Source organism: Rhinolophus hipposideros, assembly GCF_964194185.1.
Source record: "Rhinolophus hipposideros genome assembly, chromosome: 1".
Lineage (NCBI taxonomy): Eukaryota > Metazoa > Chordata > Mammalia > Chiroptera > Rhinolophidae > Rhinolophus > Rhinolophus hipposideros.
Window position 1 is genome coordinate 63068973 of NC_138047.1, and position 23433 is coordinate 63092405.

The 23433-nt window shown below is 34.2% G+C and overlaps 1 protein-coding gene across 10 annotated transcripts in view; it reads left to right on the forward strand.

The window, feature by feature from the left end:
- Positions 1-23433, forward strand: part of ARHGAP24 (Rho GTPase activating protein 24) — a 702316-nt gene that overhangs the window by 664883 nt on the left and 14000 nt on the right. For all 10 annotated transcript variants that reach the window (XM_081038618.1, XM_081038615.1, XM_081038621.1 and 7 more), the window contains 3 exons: positions 11013-11145; positions 13754-13827; positions 16043-16164. In XM_081038618.1, the coding sequence (XP_080894744.1) occupies positions 11013-11145; positions 13754-13827; positions 16043-16164 (329 nt within the window). The remainder of the gene's footprint in view (positions 1-11012; positions 11146-13753; positions 13828-16042; positions 16165-23433) is intronic.

A 23433-nucleotide genomic window follows, 5' to 3' on the forward strand; every position in this document is an offset into this window, starting at 1 on the left:
CTTCTCAAACTTCAATCATTCACATAGTGCCATCGTGACTTTAGTTATATCCATACAATACCTGTACTAGGTTTACTGATAGTTTTCTTTAAATTTGTCCACCGCTTTCTTTACCAATTATGTTGAAAAGGGAACTTTACGTCATTATTTTCAGTTGAAAACCAACACTGCTTGCCATAAATACAAAGTCAATATAGCATAAATTCAATAACAACAAAGCATGTTATTAAATACCAACTGAATACAGCTGCTTAAAGAGGACTCTGACCTTAAAGCCCACTGTTTATTCAATGAAAATGTAAATTTGCGAGTGCTGGTACCACTTTAACTCTTCTTTCATTCCTAACTGATACTTCCTATTTGATATAATCAGGAAAATTGAAAGATAATGGAAAAAGGACTAATGTTCTTACTTGGTGATTTGATGTCACTCAGTGTTCTGTTTGTGTGGCGCCTCACTTGGAATACTCCACACTTTGGGTAATGCAGTCACTTCACTCTTCTCTAGTTCTGACAGGCCTACTTCCCTAAATGTGTGGCTTATTATCTAATTTGAACAAGGGCTGTAATTCACAAGGGTTCCATGAAACCCCCTTCTAAACATAGCAAGGTCTGAAAAATGAATGACCTTTAAGAGAAAATACCTAGTATGTGGAAAATATTCACATACATGGGAATTCTTTAAATATTTTTATGTAGGACAGGTTGTTTTCTTGAAATCTGTCATGTTGTATTCTGTTTTACTCTCTTGGTGACGTATCTAAAAGCTAAAGAACATAAGTTTCACTTTAGCTTGGAATAAATTTGAGCTCAATTTATCTTTAAATCAATTTGAGATCACTTCACTGAAATCTCATTGAGTTATAAATAAAAATAGCCAATTAACCAAGAAGTTTCCCAGTATTTGATGTATCTAACAGATGGTATTTTGTGCTTATTCTCAAGGAAGCAATATACAAAAAGAGGTCAGACTTTGATGACAGGGAGGGGTAGGACTAAACCCCAGGCCCACCATTTACTGCCCATGTGAACATCCTGGGACTCATTACTCACTTACCTTCTCAAAATTCCTAGTTTTCTCATATGTAAGTGGAAATAATAATGCCTATCCCCACAGGGCTGTTGTATGCATTCACTTAAAAATAAAACAAAATGGAGCAAAAACTCCAGGATTAAATGGCATAATACAAATAAGACACTTTGTACCTTTATCGTCATTGTAAATATCATGATGGTGATGATAATAATTAGTCTACTATTTTATATGATAAAGAAAAGTAATATGCTTGAACCTATGTAATACAGAAACAATGCTTAACTATAAACTCTTTGGTGTTTTTAATCTAGAATGTCTTCATTTCTGTTTTGAAATCTCCATGGCAATTCCTACTGAGAGACATACCGTGTTTCCCCAAAAATAAGACCTAGCCAGACAATCAACTCTAACGTGTCTTTTGGAGCAAAAATTAATATAAGACCGAGTCTTATTTTACTATAACATAAGACCTGGTCTTATATAACACAACACAACACAACACAATACAATACAATACTGGGTCTTATATTAATTTTTGCTCCAAAAGACACATTAGAGCTAGTTGTCTGGCTAGGTCTTATTTTGGGTGAAACAGGGTAGGATACCTATAAGGTTTTATATTCTAGAAGTGTATGTTTTTGTGTGTCTTATAAGTCAGATTGTAAATATTCTTATGTGACCTTGGTGAAAGTACATCCCTTAAAAGCATGTATTTGCTGAAATAAATTTGTCATATTTTACATATCATGTAATTCACTGATTTCAAGGGTATAATTCAGTGTTTTAATAAATTCACCAAGTTATGCAACCATTACCAGATAGCAGTTTTAAAACATTTAATCACTCACATAAGATCCCTTACGCCATTTGCTGTTATTTCCAGCAGTGCTTCCTCCCAGGCAATCTCTAATCTTTCTATCTCTATAGATTTTCCCTTTTCTGGATATTTCATATAAATGGAATTATTTAATATGTGGTCTCTTAGATCAACGTTCTTTCACTTAGCATAATGTTTTTGAGGTTTGCCCATGTTACAATATTTATCAGTATCTTGTTCCGTTTTGTTGATGAATAGAATTTCATTTTGTGGATATGCACTTTGTTTATCCATTCATCAGTTGGTAGACATTAAATTTCTTTTTGTTTTTTGGCTTTTATGAATAATGCTGATATGAACAAGAATGTACAAGTTTTTATGTGGACATGTGTTTTCATTTCTCGAGAAGTAGAATTGCCAGGTCATATCTATGTTTAACATTTGAGGAACTGCCAAACTGTTTTCCAAAATATCGGCACTATTTTATATTTCCACTAGCAATGTAGCACTATTCCAATTTTTTATTCTAGCCATTTTAGTGAGTGTGAAATGGCATCTCATTGTTGTTTTAATTTGCATTTCTCTAATATATACAACTCATATAATTTTAATTTGTCTGTAAATGGGTTTTCTTGTGTCTCTTACTGTGAGTACTTTCTTTATATCCACCTGAAAATAGGTCACCTGAATTGACAATAGCTTCCCAATCATTTTAATCATTCCCACATTTCTTAGAATATGTTTTATGTTTTGTGAATTTAAGAAATTATATTCCACGGAATAGCCAGAGCAAATGTTCATGTATGGTTATTACTCCATCGTTATTCCCATCTTAGATTCAGAATGCCTATGTTTATTAAAAATCCTGAGCAAACTAACTACTTAATCCATTGGCAACTAGAGATACTCTGTAGGACCTCAAAAGCTTGAGCTTTCTCCTGAAGCAATTATAGATAAATGCAAAGAAGATCTGCTGGCACTGAGGAGAGAACAAAGTCCAACATATAGAGTCAATCAAGGAGAGCCTGGATTGATTTTCTTTATACAACAGAACTTATCGGACATGTTTTTAAAATTCTACAAAGAACAAAATATAAATATGTGTATGTAGTACGTGTGTGTGTGATGTTTTTATATATGTGTATATAGTATGTGAATATACACACACAATAGAATCTGTGGTTTGCAAATAGGCTGTCTATAAACTATCATTGGTGAATTTCAAACAATTCCTTATATCAATACTTATTCTAAGCAGCTATATACATTGTTGATACCAATATAATCTTAGTTTAATACTAAAATCGACGTGGCTTCATTGACTTCAGAGTGAATTTCTACGGGAGGAATTTATACAGGTGTTTTTTTTTTTTATATAACTTAGCTCTTAATAGTTTGGAAAGTATTAATGTCATTCATAGTAAAAGAATGTTTCATGTATTTGAATGTTACTTCTAAGTTAAATTCGGATATGACATTGACTCTTGGGTGCACAATCACTAGACTTGGAGGACATATTAACTAATTTTAATAGCCATGTTGATTAATTTTGTAATGACAGCACTTAATATTTTAACTAGGTTTTCTTTTTGTTGTTGATGTTGGAGTTACATGCATATATATATATATATATATATACATGTATGTATATGTATATATATATATACATATATATATATATATGTATATATATATACAAGGTAGCCTGTTAAAATAGAGCTATACTGATATAATATTGCTTTAAGGAAACTTTCCTGAATATTCAACACCACTTACAAATATCTCAATCCCTCTAACCTTTCCTCTCCAAAGAAAGCAACTTGGCACTAATGGAAAAAGTCAGATGTTATTTTTATTTTTTGGTCTAAATTTTTAATTCACTTAGAAAAGTTAGAGTATGCCTATTTATAAAGTGAATCAATGCTCTCAAACATACTAACCCAAAGTAAATAAATGACAAGAATTCTAATGTCTAGTCTATAAAATAAGTATATATGTTTTTGTGTGATGTATATTTATCTATATATGCTTAAACATTTGCCCTTCGTATTCAAATATGGTATTCAAAAATTATGCAACAAGACATTTTCCTTATTGCTACATTTATTTGTTACTGCTGATGACCACCTAATGTGCATGTGCAGAGAGTGAGGGTGAGAACACAGGCTCATAGCAGAGGGACCAGCTAATATGCTGTTATATTAATGGAAGTGACTGATATGAACTCGAACTTGAGCAGTGTTAAGGAGACTGCTGAAGAGGGAATGGATTCAGAAAGTATTATATCAGAAAGTATAGGATCCAGTCACTAGTATTTTTTAAAACTTCCCAGGTGATCCCAATGTGCAGCTCAGTCTGAGAATCACTAATCACTATTAGATTGCGGGTCTCAGGAATAGCAAAATTTCGGTTGACTTAACGTTTCCTGCTTGTTTGTGTGAATGGGGATGCCATTGATCATTGAGAATGTGGTAAAGGAGGAATAATTTTATTACAAGGATTTTGTTGTTGTTATCAGCTTTGTTTATATGGAGTTCAAAATGTGTATGGAACATTTAAGAATTCAATGGAAGAGTCTAATGTAGAGATGTATGTATTTCATAGTCATTGAAAAATGATAGTTGACCTTGTGGATTTATCCAGGGAGTGTGCATAGAGTCATGAAAAAGAACACTTAGAGGCCAGTAGAGGAAGGAAAGCTTTGGAGCTGACTGGTAAGGAATGACGGCCAGAGGAGAAGGTAGAGTTGGAAGAGAAAGGCAAGCGAGGTGCTGAAGAAACATTGAGATGAGAGACTTACCCCTGGGAGATAATCATCAGAAGTAGCAAATTGACAAATATCCATGAAATTTTTTTTCAGTTTGGGAATGTATGTGCAGCTGCTTTCTATTTGAGGTGTCTATTATTTATAATCACAAAACTCAGATGCTCAAAGTAATCTCTTCCTACAGCTACAGAACAGGGTGTTTTGTTACTTTGAGTATCTTATACATGTACAGATGTGTGTGTTTGTGTGCACGTGTGCATGCACATGCTTATGTGAATGGTATGTTGGATTGCATATCAAACTGTCCAATTTTTTATGTAATTAGCTAGCATTGTAAAGGGGAAGTCCATCCACACATACATCTATAACATAAGGAATTCTAGAAGTAGGAAAGTGAAGGTCAAGTGACAGGTTTATGCATAAACAGCACTCCTCCCACCACTGTTCCATCAGGGAACATCAGAGAGACAAGTATTTAACTAGCAGACTCCAACTGATAGTAGAGTGGTCTTATTTAAGTTTATGACCATTGCATATTGGAATTGCCTCCTTACCTTGGAAGTTTTCCACTCCCAAATACATGTTGTATATTAGTGCTTCTCCACCTTGGCAGCACATGAGAATCATTTGAGGAGCTTTTTAAAAATGCCAATATCCCAGGCTTCAGCCCAGACCAATTATCTATAAAAATAAATAGGACCCAATTTTAAAAATTTCCGCATGCAACCAAGGTTGAGAATCACTGTCTTCTATATCACAGTGGTCTGTCTGACAATATTGCCATAAACCCACATTATCTGAAAGCATGTTTCTCTCTTTCTTTTAATATTTCATTATCTAATACTTTGACAGTACCATTACGGTTTTAAAAGTAAAATCACCAAATGCAGATTTGTGGAATGTATCAGCTCAGGCTGCCATAGCAAAATACCACAGACTGCGTGCCTTAAACAACAGACATGTATTTTCTCACAGTTCTAAAGGCTGGAAGTCTGAAATCAGGGTGTCAGAATGGTTGGGTTATGGTAAAGGCTTGTAAGGTCCTCTGGTAAGGTCCTGGCTGGTGGTTGGCCACCTTCTCACCAGTGTGCTCACATAGCCTTTCCTTATTGCATATGGTTGGGTGTAAGGAGGTGGGGAGCAAGTGCTCTGGAGTTTCTTCTTATAAAGGCACTATCCCATCAAACCAGAGTCCCACCCACCTAACCCCGCATCTCACTGAAATTACCATGGAAAGGCCCCATCTCTAGGTACTAACACAGCAGAGGTTAGCACTTCAACATATGAATTGGGGGGAGGGGCACTATTCAGTCCCCAGCAAGAGCCATCATGCAGTTTTCTACCATCATTACTTATAAATCAGGAGACTTATTTGGGATATGCACTAATTCCGTGTAGCCCAGGACTTTTCCTGGAGGTCAACCTGTCTTTTGGTGTTCCGTATAATTCAGGAGTGACACTTACAAAACTGTACAATAAACCATGATGGTTTAACTCAATTCAAGTTTCACTTTCAAAAAGTGTACCAGTTTTGACAGACACATAAGACAATCAGTTTGAACAGAACTGAGCTTTTCCTGTAGATGTTTCATTCAGTTTGGAATTATTTACTACTTTGGGATTTGCTTTTTAATATTTTGGTCAACTTGGTACACAGGACAGCATGTCGTTTAAGACAATTTTGTGGCAGTCTTCCTCTTGGTAATAGTGCTGAATGTTTTCAGTCTCATATGTGTTTTCCATGGAGTCCGATGGATATGACATTTTTTCTTCATTCCAAGTGAATTTTAGGCTATCTTACTGTGTATGTTGGAAATAAATTCACACTGTCTTTAATAACTTTCCATGTGGGTGCATTCTATAGTTAAATCAATTGATTATATTATATTCTGTGCACAGTAACCAGAGTAAAAAAATTCTTTCTAATTTTGAGGCTTAAAAGTTTCAAGGTTTTGCCTGTATAGTATTATACTTGTAATACTGTGGCATTTGAACTTATCTATGTGTGAGTCTGTTTATCAGTGAAGCGGGGGAGGGGGAGGTGGCTTAGAAGATAAGCAAGGAGAGATTGTCATCAGACTCCTTTATCCCTGTTCAGATTAGTAAAAGGCCTATATTGTACAGAGATTATAAATAGAGCAGGTTATTTCCAGGAAGTATAAAAATATTCTTAAAATCACACACCTGGCTGGGACTTAGTAGCTAGAATATACAAACAGTATTAACAAGTTGAACAAATGAGGATTGGTATGGAAACATGTTGTTGGTAATCAGTTAAAGATATAAACCCAAGGGGGACAACAAAGATCTATGTTGTCCATTTCTGTTTCACCTAGCATGTGGTATGAGGCAGTGCACATCCGAAGTGTTCAGACGCCATGTGGGATTTCTAGAACAATCCCAGAATGACCAAAGGAAGACCCGTGAGAATGTAAAATTAAGTCAATCATAGAAAGTCTCGTGGAATCCTCCCTTTAAGTTTAACAAAAAGCATTACAGGATCCAGAAGTAAGGCCAAACAAAATATAAAGCGAAAACAAAACCCATGTGTTGATCAGTTAAGCAACATATGCTACAGAGCACCTTCCGGCCTGGTTACTCTTTCATTCAGGATCCCTGGTCCTGTCTCTGCTTCTGTGCTATCACTGGCTAGAAAGTACATGATAGTTTATCTTCATTTCTGGAAACAGATTCTACCGCCAGGTGAGTGAAAGAAACCTGAGGTCTGTATAATGATTTCACATTTGCAAATAGTTTTGAATGTCTAACAAAAGAATGCTACTTTAAAACCTCTCCTATCTCAATAATTAGCCCAAAAGAATTTCATATATATGCAATTTCCTGATCAAGTACCCCAAATAGGGTTCCTAACAGAACCTACTCAGTGGACGGCCATGAGGGCCTGATACAAAAAGAGATGTGTGTACCGGTAGACGCATGCTGCTGCTGCTGCTGCTGTTACAGTTACTACCCAGTTTGGGGATTTCAATTCTCCATGGATACCAACGTTTGCCACAATGTAGTTGTTTCACTTCACTGTGATGAAGATTGAGATATATCTCTCTGAAGCAAAGCTGGTACATTGGGTAATTAATGTGCAATATTAATATTTACCTAATGACTGTAAATATTAAGCAAATATTAATTAGCCAAAGTAATGGGTTTTCAATCAGATATCAGCCTGGACGGTTAGATGCAGAAGTTTGCTGTTTTGTGGAGTAGATATACAAGGAGATTTGTCAGAGAAACCCCTGATTTATTGTAGTAGGTAGCAGACTGGCAATTGGGGCAGATAGGCTGTGAAATTCTTGAGTTGACTCAGAACTGTCACATGTATTAAGGTCTTTCCAGAAGGGATTGTCTTCTTCCATTCAGTGGGAAAGGACAAAGCCAAAAATGAGAATGCAAGGAAAATGTAGAAGTCTCTATCTCTACAAAATAACCTAAGCTTAATAAAGCCTCCAAAAGAGTCATAAATTTAAGTTTGTTTTGAAGCAAAAATTTAACGTTTTTAATTGAAAATACATATGTATATATATTTGATCATTTTTCTTCATTGTTTGTACATAACACCAAGTGGGTATATGCATACTCTAGTGCTAAAAAGCTAATAGAGCATATCACTCTAGGGAAGGGATAATATAATCATACCAGTCCACATCTCTTACCTTGATTCATAGCTCAAATATTTCAATTCTTGGAAAATTACTGCAGCTTTGGTGCTGAGAATATTGCTGGTGGATGAAGAATGATTCTGCAGCCTTTCATCCTTCACAATTTTTACACCATCTTTATTAGTCTAACTTTGCAATCGCGCCATCTAGTGTTGAAACGTCCTCAGTACTATAGCGCAACTTCATTAGAAGTAAAATGATACAGGCCATAATAAACAAGTTACCTTGAAAACGGTGTGCTTGGGGAGAGTCAGTGTAATGAATAGTTCATCACTGAGTATTAAAACAGATTTTTTTGTTAAATATATATTTCTTATTTATCGTTATTGTCTCGTTTGTTTATTGCATTTATTTCATTAATATTTTATGTACTTGATGTAGTCATACAAATTATACATAATATACTCCATATATTGAAATTATACCGATTTTATATTTTACTTCTCATATTCTTCTCTGTACCTGCCTACACTTAAAAGAAAATTGTCGTTGACTTTAAAAGCAACGCAACCTAACCCAGTCATGGATTGGGTTGAGTTAGAGTGGAATCAAAAGATGGACATAATGTGTTGTAATACTTGATTGAACTGCATATCCTACACAATTTGTGGTTTTGTTACTACTGCTAACTATACCTTTAGGGGTCAGGTACTTTACATAGCACAGAAAACACAAGAAGGGCCTTGATCTTGCATTAAGCAGAGTGGTTTGCCAGAAAACAAAAAAAAAAAGGTAGTGTCTTCCTTGTCTTACCATTGAGACTATTTTAGGTCTATCTTTAAAAAACAAATGTTTGGAAAGTATTTTTAGGAATTAATTAGCTTGGTCACAGTTTTCAAGATGTCCTGGAGACATGATTTTTATTCTCCTTACTAATCTTCAAGATGACTTCTGTATTATCTATTAGTTCAGAATTTTAAGAGAAAAAATATTTATTTAATTATAAAAAGAATAAAATTAAATAGTTAAGACAGGCCCTATCAGATCACCCCTATTATTTTAACATCTGCAAAACAGTTGACAATATACCTGCTCTATCTGATTCCAATATTACAATGGCAAACCTCAGCCCTTACCATGTCTAATTCAGAGATAAGTGAAGTCCCATGGTCCATAAGGTCGCTGCCTGCCACTCACACTCATAAAGCCTCACTCTGAGCTCTGGTCTCCCTAGCCTTCCCTAGACTTTTGTGACCTCCTCAAAGACAGTATACTCCCCTGCACTTTGGGCTCTGTTTACCTCTTCACGTTAATCAGGAATGCCTTCTTCTGTTCTTCGACTCTCACTTAGTTAATGATTACACACTCTTCAAATCTTGGCCCAAATATCATTTCCAAGTTCTTCAACCCCTAGATTAGTCCTCTCTTGATATTAGATAGCATGCAATACTTTTCCTTAGTACCACTCACTATACTTTGTGATTGTATACTTGTATTATTGTCTGCTGCCCCTACTAAATTATACATTATAAGCAGGCTAGAATAATACTTTCCTTTAACCCAGTGGGGTCCTAGCCACTGTTTTCTATAATGCCCAATACAGATTTGATATGTGGGAAATACGTGATGAAATCAACCTATGAGTCCCAAATTGAGAACGAAGATGCCCATTGTCCCAGCCCAGGCAGTTTGGTGACGTCAGCTCTGCTTGCATGTCATTCTTGGAGCAAGAGAATATTCACCAAGGTAGAAAATTCCAGTGCTTATATTCCAACTTGTCAAGGTATACCAGTCTGGGAATTTGTCACTTCCTACAACACGGTCTGGGATACTTCCAGAATCCCTTACCTTGTTCATCACTACCCTTCTCGCTTCATGGGAATCAATTCACCTGTTTAAACCCTGCTCACACATCTTTACTTCCCGTGTTTCTGTTTTCTTCCCCCAAAATAAAATAAATAATTAAATTAAATTAAAAATGAAGATAATCCCATCTCTTTCCATCTTTACTGTCAGCCATCTTCGTGGATTAACAGGGAATAAAGAAATATAGGAAACAAAATATAAAATATTTCGGTAAATGATCATGCCACTCTGGTATTCAGCAGAGAATAAAAATAAATTCTACATGTTACACAAAGGTCATGTTAAGTTTTCATTGTTTATTTTTGTATCACTTTCCTTCTCTTTCTAAAAGACTCTAAGGGTTCCCATCTGTTTTAGAATATTTTAGTTAAGCAATCATGCTGAGAATCAATCATCTTCAAAATGAGCCCAACTGAAAAAGTTATAACATGTCATAGTAAGCTTCAGGTATCTGTAACCAGTCACCAATGTCTTCTCAAGAATGAGTGGAACATTTTGAGAAATGAAATTAGGATTCAGAAGTAATTAATTTTGACATTGAATACATGCATACACATATATAGATTTGGTATTTTTTTTGTAAATTGTATTATATTTTATTTAAAGTCTGCTATATTCTCATTGTTTTTGAAGGTTAGCACTTTCGCTTAACATCAAATACTGACAAAATAAAAGATGCTGAACTTTCAAATATTGTTAAGAATTTCAGGTATTCTTCTATGTTCCTCTCCATTCCACCTGTGATAGCATCGTATAGGTGTTACATGCATGTGTGCTTCTTGAAAGCTGGATTGACTGATTCAATTGCCGACTCCTATAGAATTCTGATGCTCAGATGCATATTTGATGAAAAATAAATAAAATGGCAGAAGGTTCACTCCAAAGAATGTCTTCATCCTTCTGTCTCCACAGCAACACAGATGTGCACACAGTAGCGTCTCTTCTCAAACTTTATCTCCGAGAACTTCCAGAACCAGTTATTCCTTATGCGAAGTATGAAGACTTTTTATCATGTGCCAAAATGCTCAGCAAGGAAGAGGAAGCAGTAAGTTGCTATATTTGTTTCTAAAAAAAAAAAAAGAAGAAAAACCAAAAAACTTTTGTTTAAAGGTTTTGTCCGTGTTATTTGTCTTTAATTTGTAAACTTCCCTTTGCCCTATTGTGTGAATTGTTTTCCACTATTCTAAGTATCGGCATCACACATGTTTAGACTCCACGCACACAACTCAAGTCACATTTTTAATCTGTTATTTCATCAAAAGGAAATGTGGCTGAATAAATAAAATAAACACTTCTTGTCACTTTGTCCTGAAAGGTTAATTGTGGTGCTACATCAGGCCGAATAGTCTTTGAATAAGTGGATGACTTATTTCAAATGTCCTTTTTCATTTTGTGCCTCTTAAATCACCCCAAACAATGATTCCTAAGAAATCCTACATACTGCCTGTTGTTTTTTTAAACACCGTTATTGAAATACAACCAGGTACTATGCAATCACCCAGTTGAAGGGTACAATTCAGTCATGTTTAGTATATTCTCAGAGTTGAGTAACCATCACCAAAATCTAATTTTAGAATATTTAGCACATTTTCATCACCGCATAATACCTCATACCTGTTCCCCATGCCTCTCTGTCTTCAGCTGTTGGCAACTACTAATAGACTTTATAAATTTGCCTATTTTGGACATTTCATATAAATGGTATCATTCAATATGTTGTCTTTTGTGACTGGTTTCTTTCACTGTTTTCAAGGTTCATCTACATTGTACTATGTATCAATATTTTATTCCTTTTATTTCCAAATAATATTCCATTATTTATCCATTCATCAGTTTCAGGACATGTCTGCTGTTTCCACTGTTTGACTACTATTAATAATGCTGCTATGAACATCCATGTACAAAGTTCTGCATGAACATATGTTTTCATTTCTCTTGGGTATATATCTAGGAGGTAGAATTGCTGGGCCATATGTAACTCTATGTTTCCTAAGTAGGCTCCACCATTTAAAATTCCAATGTGTGCATGTTCCAATTTCTCCACATTTTTAGCCAACACTTACCTCTCTTTTTTATCATAGCTATCCTAATGTGTGTAAAGTGGTATGTCATTGAGATTTGAGTTGCATTTCTCTCTCTTACTTTTAAACTTTTATTTATTTAAGTGTGTTTTTCCAGGACCCATCAGCTCCAAGTCAAGTAGTTGTCTTCAATCTAGTTGTGGAGGGTGCAGCTCCCAGTGGCCCATGTGGGGATCCAACTGGCAACTTTGTTTTTAAGAGCACCGTGCTCTAACCAACTGAGCTAACCGGCCACCCCAGGGTTGCATTTCTTGAGGGCTAATGATTTTAAACATCTTTTCATGTACTTGTTGGCTATTGACATTTATTGTTATTATTATTATTGCTATTATTATTATTATTATTTTATTTATTTTGGGGGGAAACATCTATTCACTTCATTTTCCCAATTCAAATTGGGTTATTTGTCTGGTTATTATTGAGTTGTAAGAGTTATTAATATAGTTTAGATACAAGTCCCTTATCAGATGTATATGATTTGCAAATATTTTCTCCCATTCTGTGGTTTGTCTCTTCATTTTCTTGAAGAGTATCTTTTAAAGCACAAACGTTTTGAATTTTGATAAAGCCCAATTTATCAATTTTTCTTTTGTCACTTATGCTTTTACTCTCATATCTAAGAAGGCTTTGTTTAACTCAATGTCACGAAGATTTACTCCCATATTTTCTTCTAAGACTTCTATAACTTTAGCTCTTACATTTAGGTGTATGCTCCATTTCAAGCTGATTATTGTCTATGGTGTAAGGAAAAGGTCCAACATCATTCTCTGGTATATAAATAGCCAGTTGTCTCAGCACTATTTGTTGAAAAGACTATTCTTTTGGATTGGATTTCCTTGGCACTCATTGAAAGTGCTGCCTGTTTGTTATTTGATGTTTTCTGTGGCTGCTTTTGTGCTACAACAGAAGAGTTGCATAATTGTGACAGAGACCATATGTTCCAGAAAGTTTAATATATTTGCTATCTGGCCCATTACAGGGAGAACAAATCAGATTACATTATCCATTAGCTTATCTGGGACCATTTATATCTTAGAGGAAAGATCTACAATGAGAAGAAACAAAGCAATTAATCCCTTTGTGAAATTTCCAGGAATATTAGGCTTTCCAACACCCCATCTCATCCCAAACAATGTATCCTAGGCATGACCAGTTTTGAGAGACTTATTTGTCGGTAGATGTGTGTTTGTATATGTTTTTGGAATGCTAAAAATGGGAAGGACCCATACTATGTCAAGGCTACTTTTTCCCCAAAAAATGACATTATTTTAAGTGAAACTGTCTTCCCTTTTCTGTCAAATGTGAACAAATGCTAAAAAATTTTTAAAGGGCTTCACTTACATCTGTTTCTCCACAAATAGTACATAGGGAAATATTTTTAAATATTTCTAAAATGTTCTCTGTGATGGTGGCAAATTTTCAGGCCAGATCCTTCACTGATAATATGTGAAACAAACAAACAAACAAACAAACAAACAAACAAACAAACTATATGTCCATTTCTCATTTGCTTTAATTCCAACACCAATACTTAAAAAGATAACATTTATTCTCTTTTTTTTTTGTACTCAGGGTGTAAAGGAATTAGCAAAGCAGGTGAAGAGTTTGCCAGTGGTTAATTATAACCTCCTCAAGTATATTTGCAGGTAAGAATTTTCCTAAAGACAAAACTAAACTAAACAAGATTATATTTAGGCTGACATTAATTTATGTTTGACGATGAATAAAATCACTTAACTGCTCTGATCTCCGGTGTTGGCCTCTGTGAAATTAAGAGGTTTGACAAGCTATTCTCAAATGTTTCTTTGAGCACTAAAATTGCATGTTTTTGTTATAATTTCTGAAGTCTCTCATGCCTCTACACAGTAAAGCTATGTTGCTTTGAACTTCCCTCAGAGTTATTTGTATATATGCCACGTACTAATGTTTAAGAGAAGGAACGTGTTCCTTGACGTGAGAATGATTTGTGTGGGAGTCCAGATTCTACCACTGACTACTTATGTGTCTTTATGCAATTTTCTTATTCTCTCTGAGTCTGAGTCCTAATAAGTAAAATGGTAGGAAAAAAACACACAATTTACACAGTTGTTTTAAAAGTTATATTATATTTTTAAATGATTAATGTATATATAGTAAGTGCTCACTAAATATTGTGTTTTGTTTTTTTTTTCGATTCCTCTCCCTCCTCAGGCCTTATTGAAAAGACATTTGTAATTCAATTCTGTTAGAACAATCACTGTGCATGGTAAAGCTCTCTCTCAGTGACCATTTTTAACTTAAATCCTGGGAAGGGATGTGGCATGTGTATGCCATAGTTTAAGAAACCAAACATGTAAAAAAGAAAAGAAAAGAAACTCAACATGTAAAATTGAAACATATTAAATTTAAATAGAGATTGAGAATTGGTACTACTGCAGAGTATCTTAAATGATAGTTTCTCAATCCATTTTAAAATAAATTCAAACTTTTAATTCAGTACAGTACTTCATTTAAGTAGGCTTTTTTGTGTGTGTTGTGATTAAATAAATAATCAGCATAACAGGAACTATGGAGTTTGAAACTCTTTGAAAAAGCAAGAAATAGTTTCACTGATAGCATAGATTTATTAACATGTACGGCTTCCATTCCAAGATTTTGAACTAATGCAAGCTATTATACTAGATAATAAAAAGGTTACATTCTCTTTAAGCAAAAGGGGAAAAGGCTTGTTTGAGAACCGTATTGTAAAGTCTTTATCTCCACAATAGAAAAACTCTACTTCTCTTGAAACATTTAAGCAGACTTTTAATTTCAATTTCAAATAAGAAATGATAGTTTGACTTTTTGTCCTTCAGTTTTACTATAGTTTAATCTGCATAACAATAGTGAACCTTTTAAAAGTCGTGGTGTGGTAGTTAAGAGCACAGACTCTAAAGTCAGACCACCTGGGTTCAAATCTCAGCTTCGCCATTTGTCTGCATCCTTGGAAAAGATTCTTCAGCTCTCTGGTACTTCATTTGTCTCATCTGTAAAATTGAGATAATAATAGTATTTTTCTCACAGAGATGCTTTGATAATTTAATAAGTTAGCACAATGACTGACACAGAATAAAATTTATTAAAATAACACATAAAATAAGTTTTTTTTTTGTTTTTTTTTTAATTTTCATCCCTTTCTCATCGGTATAGTGAGTAAGCCATGAAATAATAGGAGCTCTTGTGGAAATGAAGAGGGGGTGAGGAATGAAAAAAGCCTGAAAGATTACAAAAACAATCCCTCCTGCTAAAATCATTCAGGGAAAAGGCTATTTCATGCCTCTTATTCTTTAGCACCTCATAAAGTGAAACAATTTGTGCTTGTAATTTTTTATATCAGTAGAACTGAGGTTTTAATTTAAACTATGTTTGATCTCATTTTTTTAACAGACTGTAAATTTGAAGCTCCCAAATGTCTCCACAAAAAGGGTTGATTCCTCCTTTCTGAAATAAGGGATTGTTCCAGACGACCTTATTTATAGTTCTCAAATTGAATATATGTAAATTTAATACTTTATTGAGGGATTGGAAGGGAATCCATATTCTCCAATCTCAAGTCCATATTAACATTATCCAAACACTTGTTCCTGTGACTGTCAAAGGAAACCAAACCTGGCCAGGCCCGAGATGATATTTGATATAATCTCTCAAGTTTAATTCTTCATAATTTACAGCATATTTTTTTCACATTTGATTGAAAGATGTTGAAATTTCTGAATTATTTTATCTCCACAATCACCTTTGAACGTGCTCCATTTCATGAATATTGCCTAATGATCCATTTTATTCCATTGATGAATTTGACCTCATTGAGTTTTGTTCACTTTTTTTTTTTACACCCAACAGGTTTTTAGATGAAGTACAATCCTATTCGGGAGTTAACAAAATGAGTGTGCAGAACTTGGCCACTGTCTTTGGCCCTAATATCCTGCGCCCCAAAGTGGAAGACCCTTTGACTATCATGGAAGGTAACGAAATGCTTATTTTATACTCACATCAAAAGAATAATCACAGTCTCTTTGTTGCCTTGAAACTATTGAGCAAACTAGAGAAATAAGTGAATCCACAATAACCCCATTCATTGACTCAAATGGGGTTTCTGTATCATATGTATATGTTTTATTTTATAATAAGGTAAGGTTTTTAGAAAACAGTGGACTAAAGTATATTTCAAGCTTCTTGTACCTTCAAATTTTGTATTTTTGAATGTCTGCTAAACTCTGCAGATAGAAATTAAACTTTCTGGACCAACTCTCTTATTACCAAAAATCTGATGTTCAATTTATAGTGCCCGCAGTATTTGACAAAGGAAATTAAGCTGAGTTGATGTAGGTAAACCCCATTCTTCAAGTGCAAAATATTTTCTTTGGGAGTCAGGCATTTTGTTTTTGCTGTTTACTAAACATATTTACTAAGTGAGTCCTCAGTAGCATTACAAGAATAAATGGAATTTTCATAAGTCATCTGTAAAATATTATGAATGAACTGAAAAATAAATCAAGTTCACATTTTGGGTCCAATATAATTTTCAGAAAATTCAAAAGTGACTATTTTAAGGTAATGTAGCTTTACTAATTTTGGTTTTATTTGACTGATTTCAAGAGGGAGAGAAATATAACCCTCTATAAGACAGTGTTGCTTATTTACCCATGGATTGAAACATGAAGGAATTCTTACTTTCTAAATTACAAATCCCTCAAATTTTTATCCACAGTGAACTGCTATTCTGTTTATTTCCAGCAGGCCTCACTGCTTGAGTACCTTTCTTCCCTATGGCTGTTAGAGGCACCATTGTTTTCTGCAAATTGGCCTGATTGAACATTTTAGAACTAAATACGGAAGAGAGAAGGAGAAAGAATAATTGTTTTTTCATTTTCATTCTGAGTTTATTTAGTCTAGAACAAAATACCTCCCTGATACTGTTCCCTTCTTGAAAATTCTAAGATTTCCATTCCTCTATATCTTATGATATATCTAATGATCATAAGATCTTATATCTTATGAGAAAGTAAGCATTTAAAAGTTTGCCTACATTGACTCAACTTAATGTCTTTTGTCAAATGCTGAGGGTAAGATAAACTGAACATCAGATTTTTGTCAATAAGATAGTTGGTTGAGAAAACTTAATTTTTATATGAAGAGTTTAACAGACATTAGAAAACACAAAATTTAAAGATGCAAAAAGCTTAAAAGATACTTTAGTACATTGTTTTCTAAAACCTTATTATAAAATAAAACATATACATATGATACAAAAAGCCACCACCACCAGTATACACACACACACCTAAGGACTTATTATAAGACAAACACTCTAGAAATCACCACCTAGATGAAGAAATATAACCTTAATAGACATCCCAAAAACTCTTTTTCATGAGTTGTCCCTCCATCTTACTACCCCCCTTACTTACAACACCCTCCATCTTACTGCCCAGACATTTATATCAATCATTTCTTGCATTTTCAACCAAATGAACTTCCCTAGACGTTATATTTAATCTTTACTAACCTTTTATTTGATGTGTTTTTTAAGTCTCTTTGAATGTACAGGATCTCTGCAATTTATATGTTGAAAAATTCGGTTATTTGACCTATAGAATTTCCCATGGCATGGATTCTGTTGATTGCATAGTCATAGTGCAATTTAACATATTTCTTTGCCCTCTATTTTCTACAAATCAGGGCCTCAATCAAATTCATGTTTGATATCTTTGACAAGGCTATAGATTGTGTTATAATATTTGATTATCTCCCATTTTGTGATCTTAGTGCAATTCTTAAAACTATTAATTCACGTGACGTTTAAATGGTGATATTCTAATTCTATAATATTTTCACAATTTTTTGTTGTTCTAAAATACACATAACATAAAATCATCATCTTAATCATTTTTAAATATAGAGTTCAGTGTTATTAATAACATGAATATTACTGTGCAACTATCACCACCATTTATCTCCAGAACTCTTTTTCATCTTGTAAAAGTGAAACTGTACCCATTAATAACAACTCCTCCTCCCCCCTCACCTCACCTCCTGGCAACCCCGTTCTACTTTCTGTTTGTGTGATTTTATTACTTCAGATACCTCATATAAATGGAATCACACAGTATTTGTCTTTTTGTGACTAGCTTATATTACTTAGCATAATGTCTTCAATGTTCATTTATATTGTAGCATTATAATTTTTTAACTTAATAATTGGAACACTTTTTTATTAAAAGCAGAATCTCTTCCCCTCATTTACTACTTAGTAACCTGGTGGTAGTTTTCATAAATAAAAGACAGGATAAATGCTGCTTGAGTCATTCCCTTTATTTACTCGTTTTTTGGTTTTTTTCAAAACTAATGAAACAGATTCTTATCCTCTGAAAGTGAATTTTCTTCCTCTTCGTCCTCCTTCTTCCTATTATAAATATCATTATGAATTTCATATGTTTAAATCTGGTTCAGGGAACAATGCATTGTAATTATTCTTTGTATTTTTTTGTAATTATTGTTTCCCATCTTTGGCCAAAGGAAACCGCTGCAATTTGCCTTCTGAGTCTTTTTGACATGCCTGTGTAGTTTTGGATAGCTTCCTTTCTTTTTATAATAGTATGTCAAGATTTTCCAGGCTCAAATTATGCTTCCTGCCCCAAACCTGGAATCAGCCAATTTCCAAAGAGTCCAATTTCCAAAAAGTTCTTTTAGTGGGATATTGTATTTCAAGACCAAAATCTAAGTACCTACGATGCTCATTGCTACTGATCCGTCATTTCTAGGCTTTTCAGTAGACAGGGCTAGTAGATATAAATCCCTGCCCATAGGCATACTACATATTACATATACAATATGTATACACATACACATATATTAAAGAAAAATTGCCTCACAAGTTTATACTATACTTCCAATTCAAAATCATAACTATAAGGTTTTTATTTATTCTTTCTAGTGTAGTTTTACCTCCTTTCTTTTTAATGGGAATCCTTGTTCTCAAAGACATTGGAGAAGACAGAATTAGAATATCTCATAAGTATCATTTGTTCTATCTCTCATCAAACACATGGTAGTCTCAGAATAACAATATTAGTACTAGTAACACCAGTATGATTACTGCAAACATTTAAAAAATTGTTACATATGCTAATTCTTTTTATTTTTTATATTTAGACTCTATCTACTCATACATTGTCAGAGTAGATAGAGTATACTCATTACATACTACATTCCCTCTTTTTCAGTTCTTATCTAGTCAGCTGTACATGTAACTATGTATTTAATGATCACCACTGGTATTTATATTGATGTCTCTTTAGCCTAGTGATTCTCAAAATGTGACCAATGGATACCTGGGGGTTCCTAAGATGTATTCATGAAATCCATGAGTTCAAACATAGCTTCATAATAATACTAAGTTTTTTTGTGTGCTTTTGTATATGTTGTTGTTGCTGTTGTTGTTGTTGTTTGGGTTTTTTTTTGTTTTTGTTTTGGTTTTGGTTTTTGTTTTGGGGTGGTTTTTTTTTTTGCCCTTTCATTATGTTGATACTTGCACTGATGGTGCAAAATCAGTGATGGACAAAAAACTAGCACCTTACTATGAGCCACGGCAGTGATAACAAACTCCACTAGAATCATTATATTTCTCACTGCCATGCACTGGCAATTGGGAAAAAAATTCCAATTTTACTTAAGCATGTTTTTGGTGAACAGTTAAAAAAATATTAACTGTATTAAATCCCCACTCTGAAGAACACATCCTTTTAACATTCTGGTGGAGAGATGAACTCTTCTGCATATCGTTTTTAGAGTAATACAATAATTGGTTCAAGAAAAAAGCACTTGTATGATTATTTGAGCTGAGAGCTATACTAACTGCTTTTTCATTGAACTTCATGTTAATTGGAAGAACAATGGACAAGTAGTTATTCCAACTTGAGCATTTGGCAGACAGGTTCTCAAAAATGAATGGAGTTAACCTTTAAGAGAAACAACTGGTAGAATTTGTTGCCATTGATAAAATTTGAACTTTCAAGTGAAAAACTTGTATCTAACACCTTGAGCTTGACAGCTTGTTAATATTTAACCACTTTTCTGGTGAGCATGTGTTGATAGTAACAAATGCGTTTTTGATACTCTAGAATTACATGTATCAACATTTGGAGGAGAAACATAACTCAGTGAATTTTCCAAATGCCATGTTGTCATAAGCCAGGCATGTGTACAAGATCCAGTCAACATTCAGGTTAGCTTCTGTGACCTCACAGAGCCCACCCTCCTGTTTTGCACATAGAACTACAAAATATTGCAGCTGGCTTTCTAAGATGTACTGACTGTTCCAGTCCTTGATTTTAATAAAACCTTCCCTTTCTTCCATCTCTATTGTCCTGGTCCTGTTGGATTTTGGTTCCTCTCCCAACAGTGTTCTCTGCAGGTGTAGCCCTGTCTGGAAGGGAGTCCTAGCTTGCCAATGTTGAGAGTTCAGAGGGACTAGATGACTCTTAATTCCTTCAGACTTTCCCACAGATGGCATCTGCTGGATTAGTTACACTCCCCGCCCCCCCATTTCACCTGCTGTTCTTAAATAAGCCCTTTGCATTTTCCAGTGATTACCTATACTTTGGTGATTTTTCTGTTCTCAGGCCCATTGAAGCCCCCATTGCTTTCTCCTACTGCCTCTCACACAGACACCAATACATACTTATCTTATGGAAATGGGGATTTGTCATCCAAAAGTTGTATTTGGGGCTTGGAAGCATAACTTGTCACATAGTGTTGTTGTGAATGTTGTCCACAAATTTGGAATTTTGCTAACTAGTTGCTCTGTTTTTATGTGGGAATTTTTAGGTAGATTCAATACTATGCTGCCACCATTCCCAGAATTCAGTGTTTGTTTGCTTTGCCTTTTTTTTTGGTTGTTGTTGCTTGTTTTAACTCTTATTATTGTTTTTGAAGAGAGCCTTTAAAAATTACATAGTCCATCTTTCCCCTCCCTGCCCATGTTGTCAACACAAGAAAGCCAAGTTACTCTTGGGAAGAAGCAGGACCCAGAGCTCTGAGTTTCTTAGAGCACTGACTGAAGAAAACAATTTCAATAATAGTCCTTTGTTTCTTTTTGTCCATAAAGAAACCTGATACCCAATGAGAAAAGTAATTTTCTCTAAATACTGTGATAATATGTGCAAGGGATGGGTGCACAAGTAGACAAATGGGTTTTCTAAAAGAGTAGGGGGAAATGGAACAGCAAATAATCTCATCTGTTGTCTTAAATTTGTCCGGGTCATGAAAAGTTTCAATTCTATGGTACATCCATAGAATAGAATACTACTCAGGAATAAAAAGAATGAACTACCAATGCATGCAACAACATTGGTAGATGTCAGAAGTATTATACAAAGTGAATACTTGTATAATTTGTATTATACAAAGTGTCCTTGACACCAGGGGACACATGGGAATTTTCTTTATTATGATAATGTGGTGTTTCCTGGACTGTCATTTGTAAAGATCACCATATATCTTACGGATATCTGCACATGTGTAAAATGACAGCTAAAAGGTTATTCTTTGGAAAAAACAAACAAAAAAAACAAACAAAAACTACATTTCGTAGAATGCTGCCATATACCAGGAATGCCAAAAAATGTACACATTTTTAGAGATGTTTTCTATGTATTTTACTTTCTGAAGTTGAATTATGGTAGCAATGTGTAAGATGACATTCACTCAAAAGATGGTATTAATCAAAAGAATGCTAGTGTCATTCATTAAATTACAATTTTGATGCAGTTTTTTTCCTTTCTGAAAACGTATATACCTTTTCTTGGCACCTTCTATATATCTATATAGATAGATAGATAGATAGATAGATAGATAGATAGATAGATAGATAGATAGATAGATAGATAGATAGATAGATATAGATATATGTATAACACATACACTATATAATATTTATGTGTATGTAAGTGTATTTTAAAGTGCCTAGGTACCTTTAAAGGAAAATTGAATTTTTATCCAATGCTATAAAGAAAAATGCCTATAATATAGTATTTAAATTCAACCTGTATAAAATTATATGAGCAGAGGGAATTCCTGGATCGTGTAGCAGAATAGGACTCTTCAGAATGGGCTGGTGATTATAACCACTCTGACCTCATTATTTAGGCTTCATCTTTCTCCCTAGCATTCTAAGGAAGAGAATGACAGAGAGGAGGAAATAAAAAGGAAGAAAAGTACATATAGTGACACACACTTTATCGTTACTACCAAGCTAGTCTGTCCTAAATGCTATAAAAATTGAAAGAAAGTCCCTTTATAAGACACTGCTGACATTTATTATCCTGGACACTAGATACCAGCAAAGCCTTCCAAGATAGAAGAGATTTTGAAATCTCTAGGACCCTGACACTCACTCTATAATTGTGGCAGGTACACTTTGGCATGGCTGTTCACAGACTCATCATGGAGGCCTTGGGGATGTCACCTTTCAATTAATTAAATGCCCCACATATTTCACAGCTATGATGGGAAGCAGTGATGTTTCAAATGTTAATATTCCAGTGATCGGAAACAGCTCCATTTTCCTAAAGTACTAGGCAGAGTCATATATAATAGAGAATGCTACTATTTAAAAGTGTGCCTGTCACAAGGACAAATAGTAAAACAGAACCAAGTGCATGTGTCTTCAAACACAGTACATAATGGTGACTGTGTTGACAGCCATTTTAACGAAGCCAAAATCTTTTCATCAGGTTCACTGCTACATGCATTGGGAATAGGATGACAAATTCCAAGGTTACTAAAAGAGGAAAGATGGCTATCTAATACCATTAATTTAGTCTTTTTTTTCTCCCACAACTCTGTAATAATTGATGATGATTCAAGAAATAGTTGTATTTTATTTAGTTTCTTATTTAGGACAACATCAAGTTTGCTTATTATTACTGCAGTTTAAATCCAACAACTGCTGAAATATAGCAGGACAAGAACATGATTTGCAGTAAGAAAATGAAAAATCAAATTTCACCTTGGTCACTTACCATCTATGTGGCCTTAAGCAGAAGCGTAAGCTCTCTGAACCTCAATTTTTCCATGTGACAAATACTGTCCTCTCTCACAGTCTTCAGAAATGTAATTTAGAGGGTGTAAGTGAAACATTTCCACCTAACATAGTGTTTCACAAACTCTAACATAAACACACACAGGAATCACCTTGGTTTATTTTTGGTGGGTTTTTTTTGTGTGTGTGG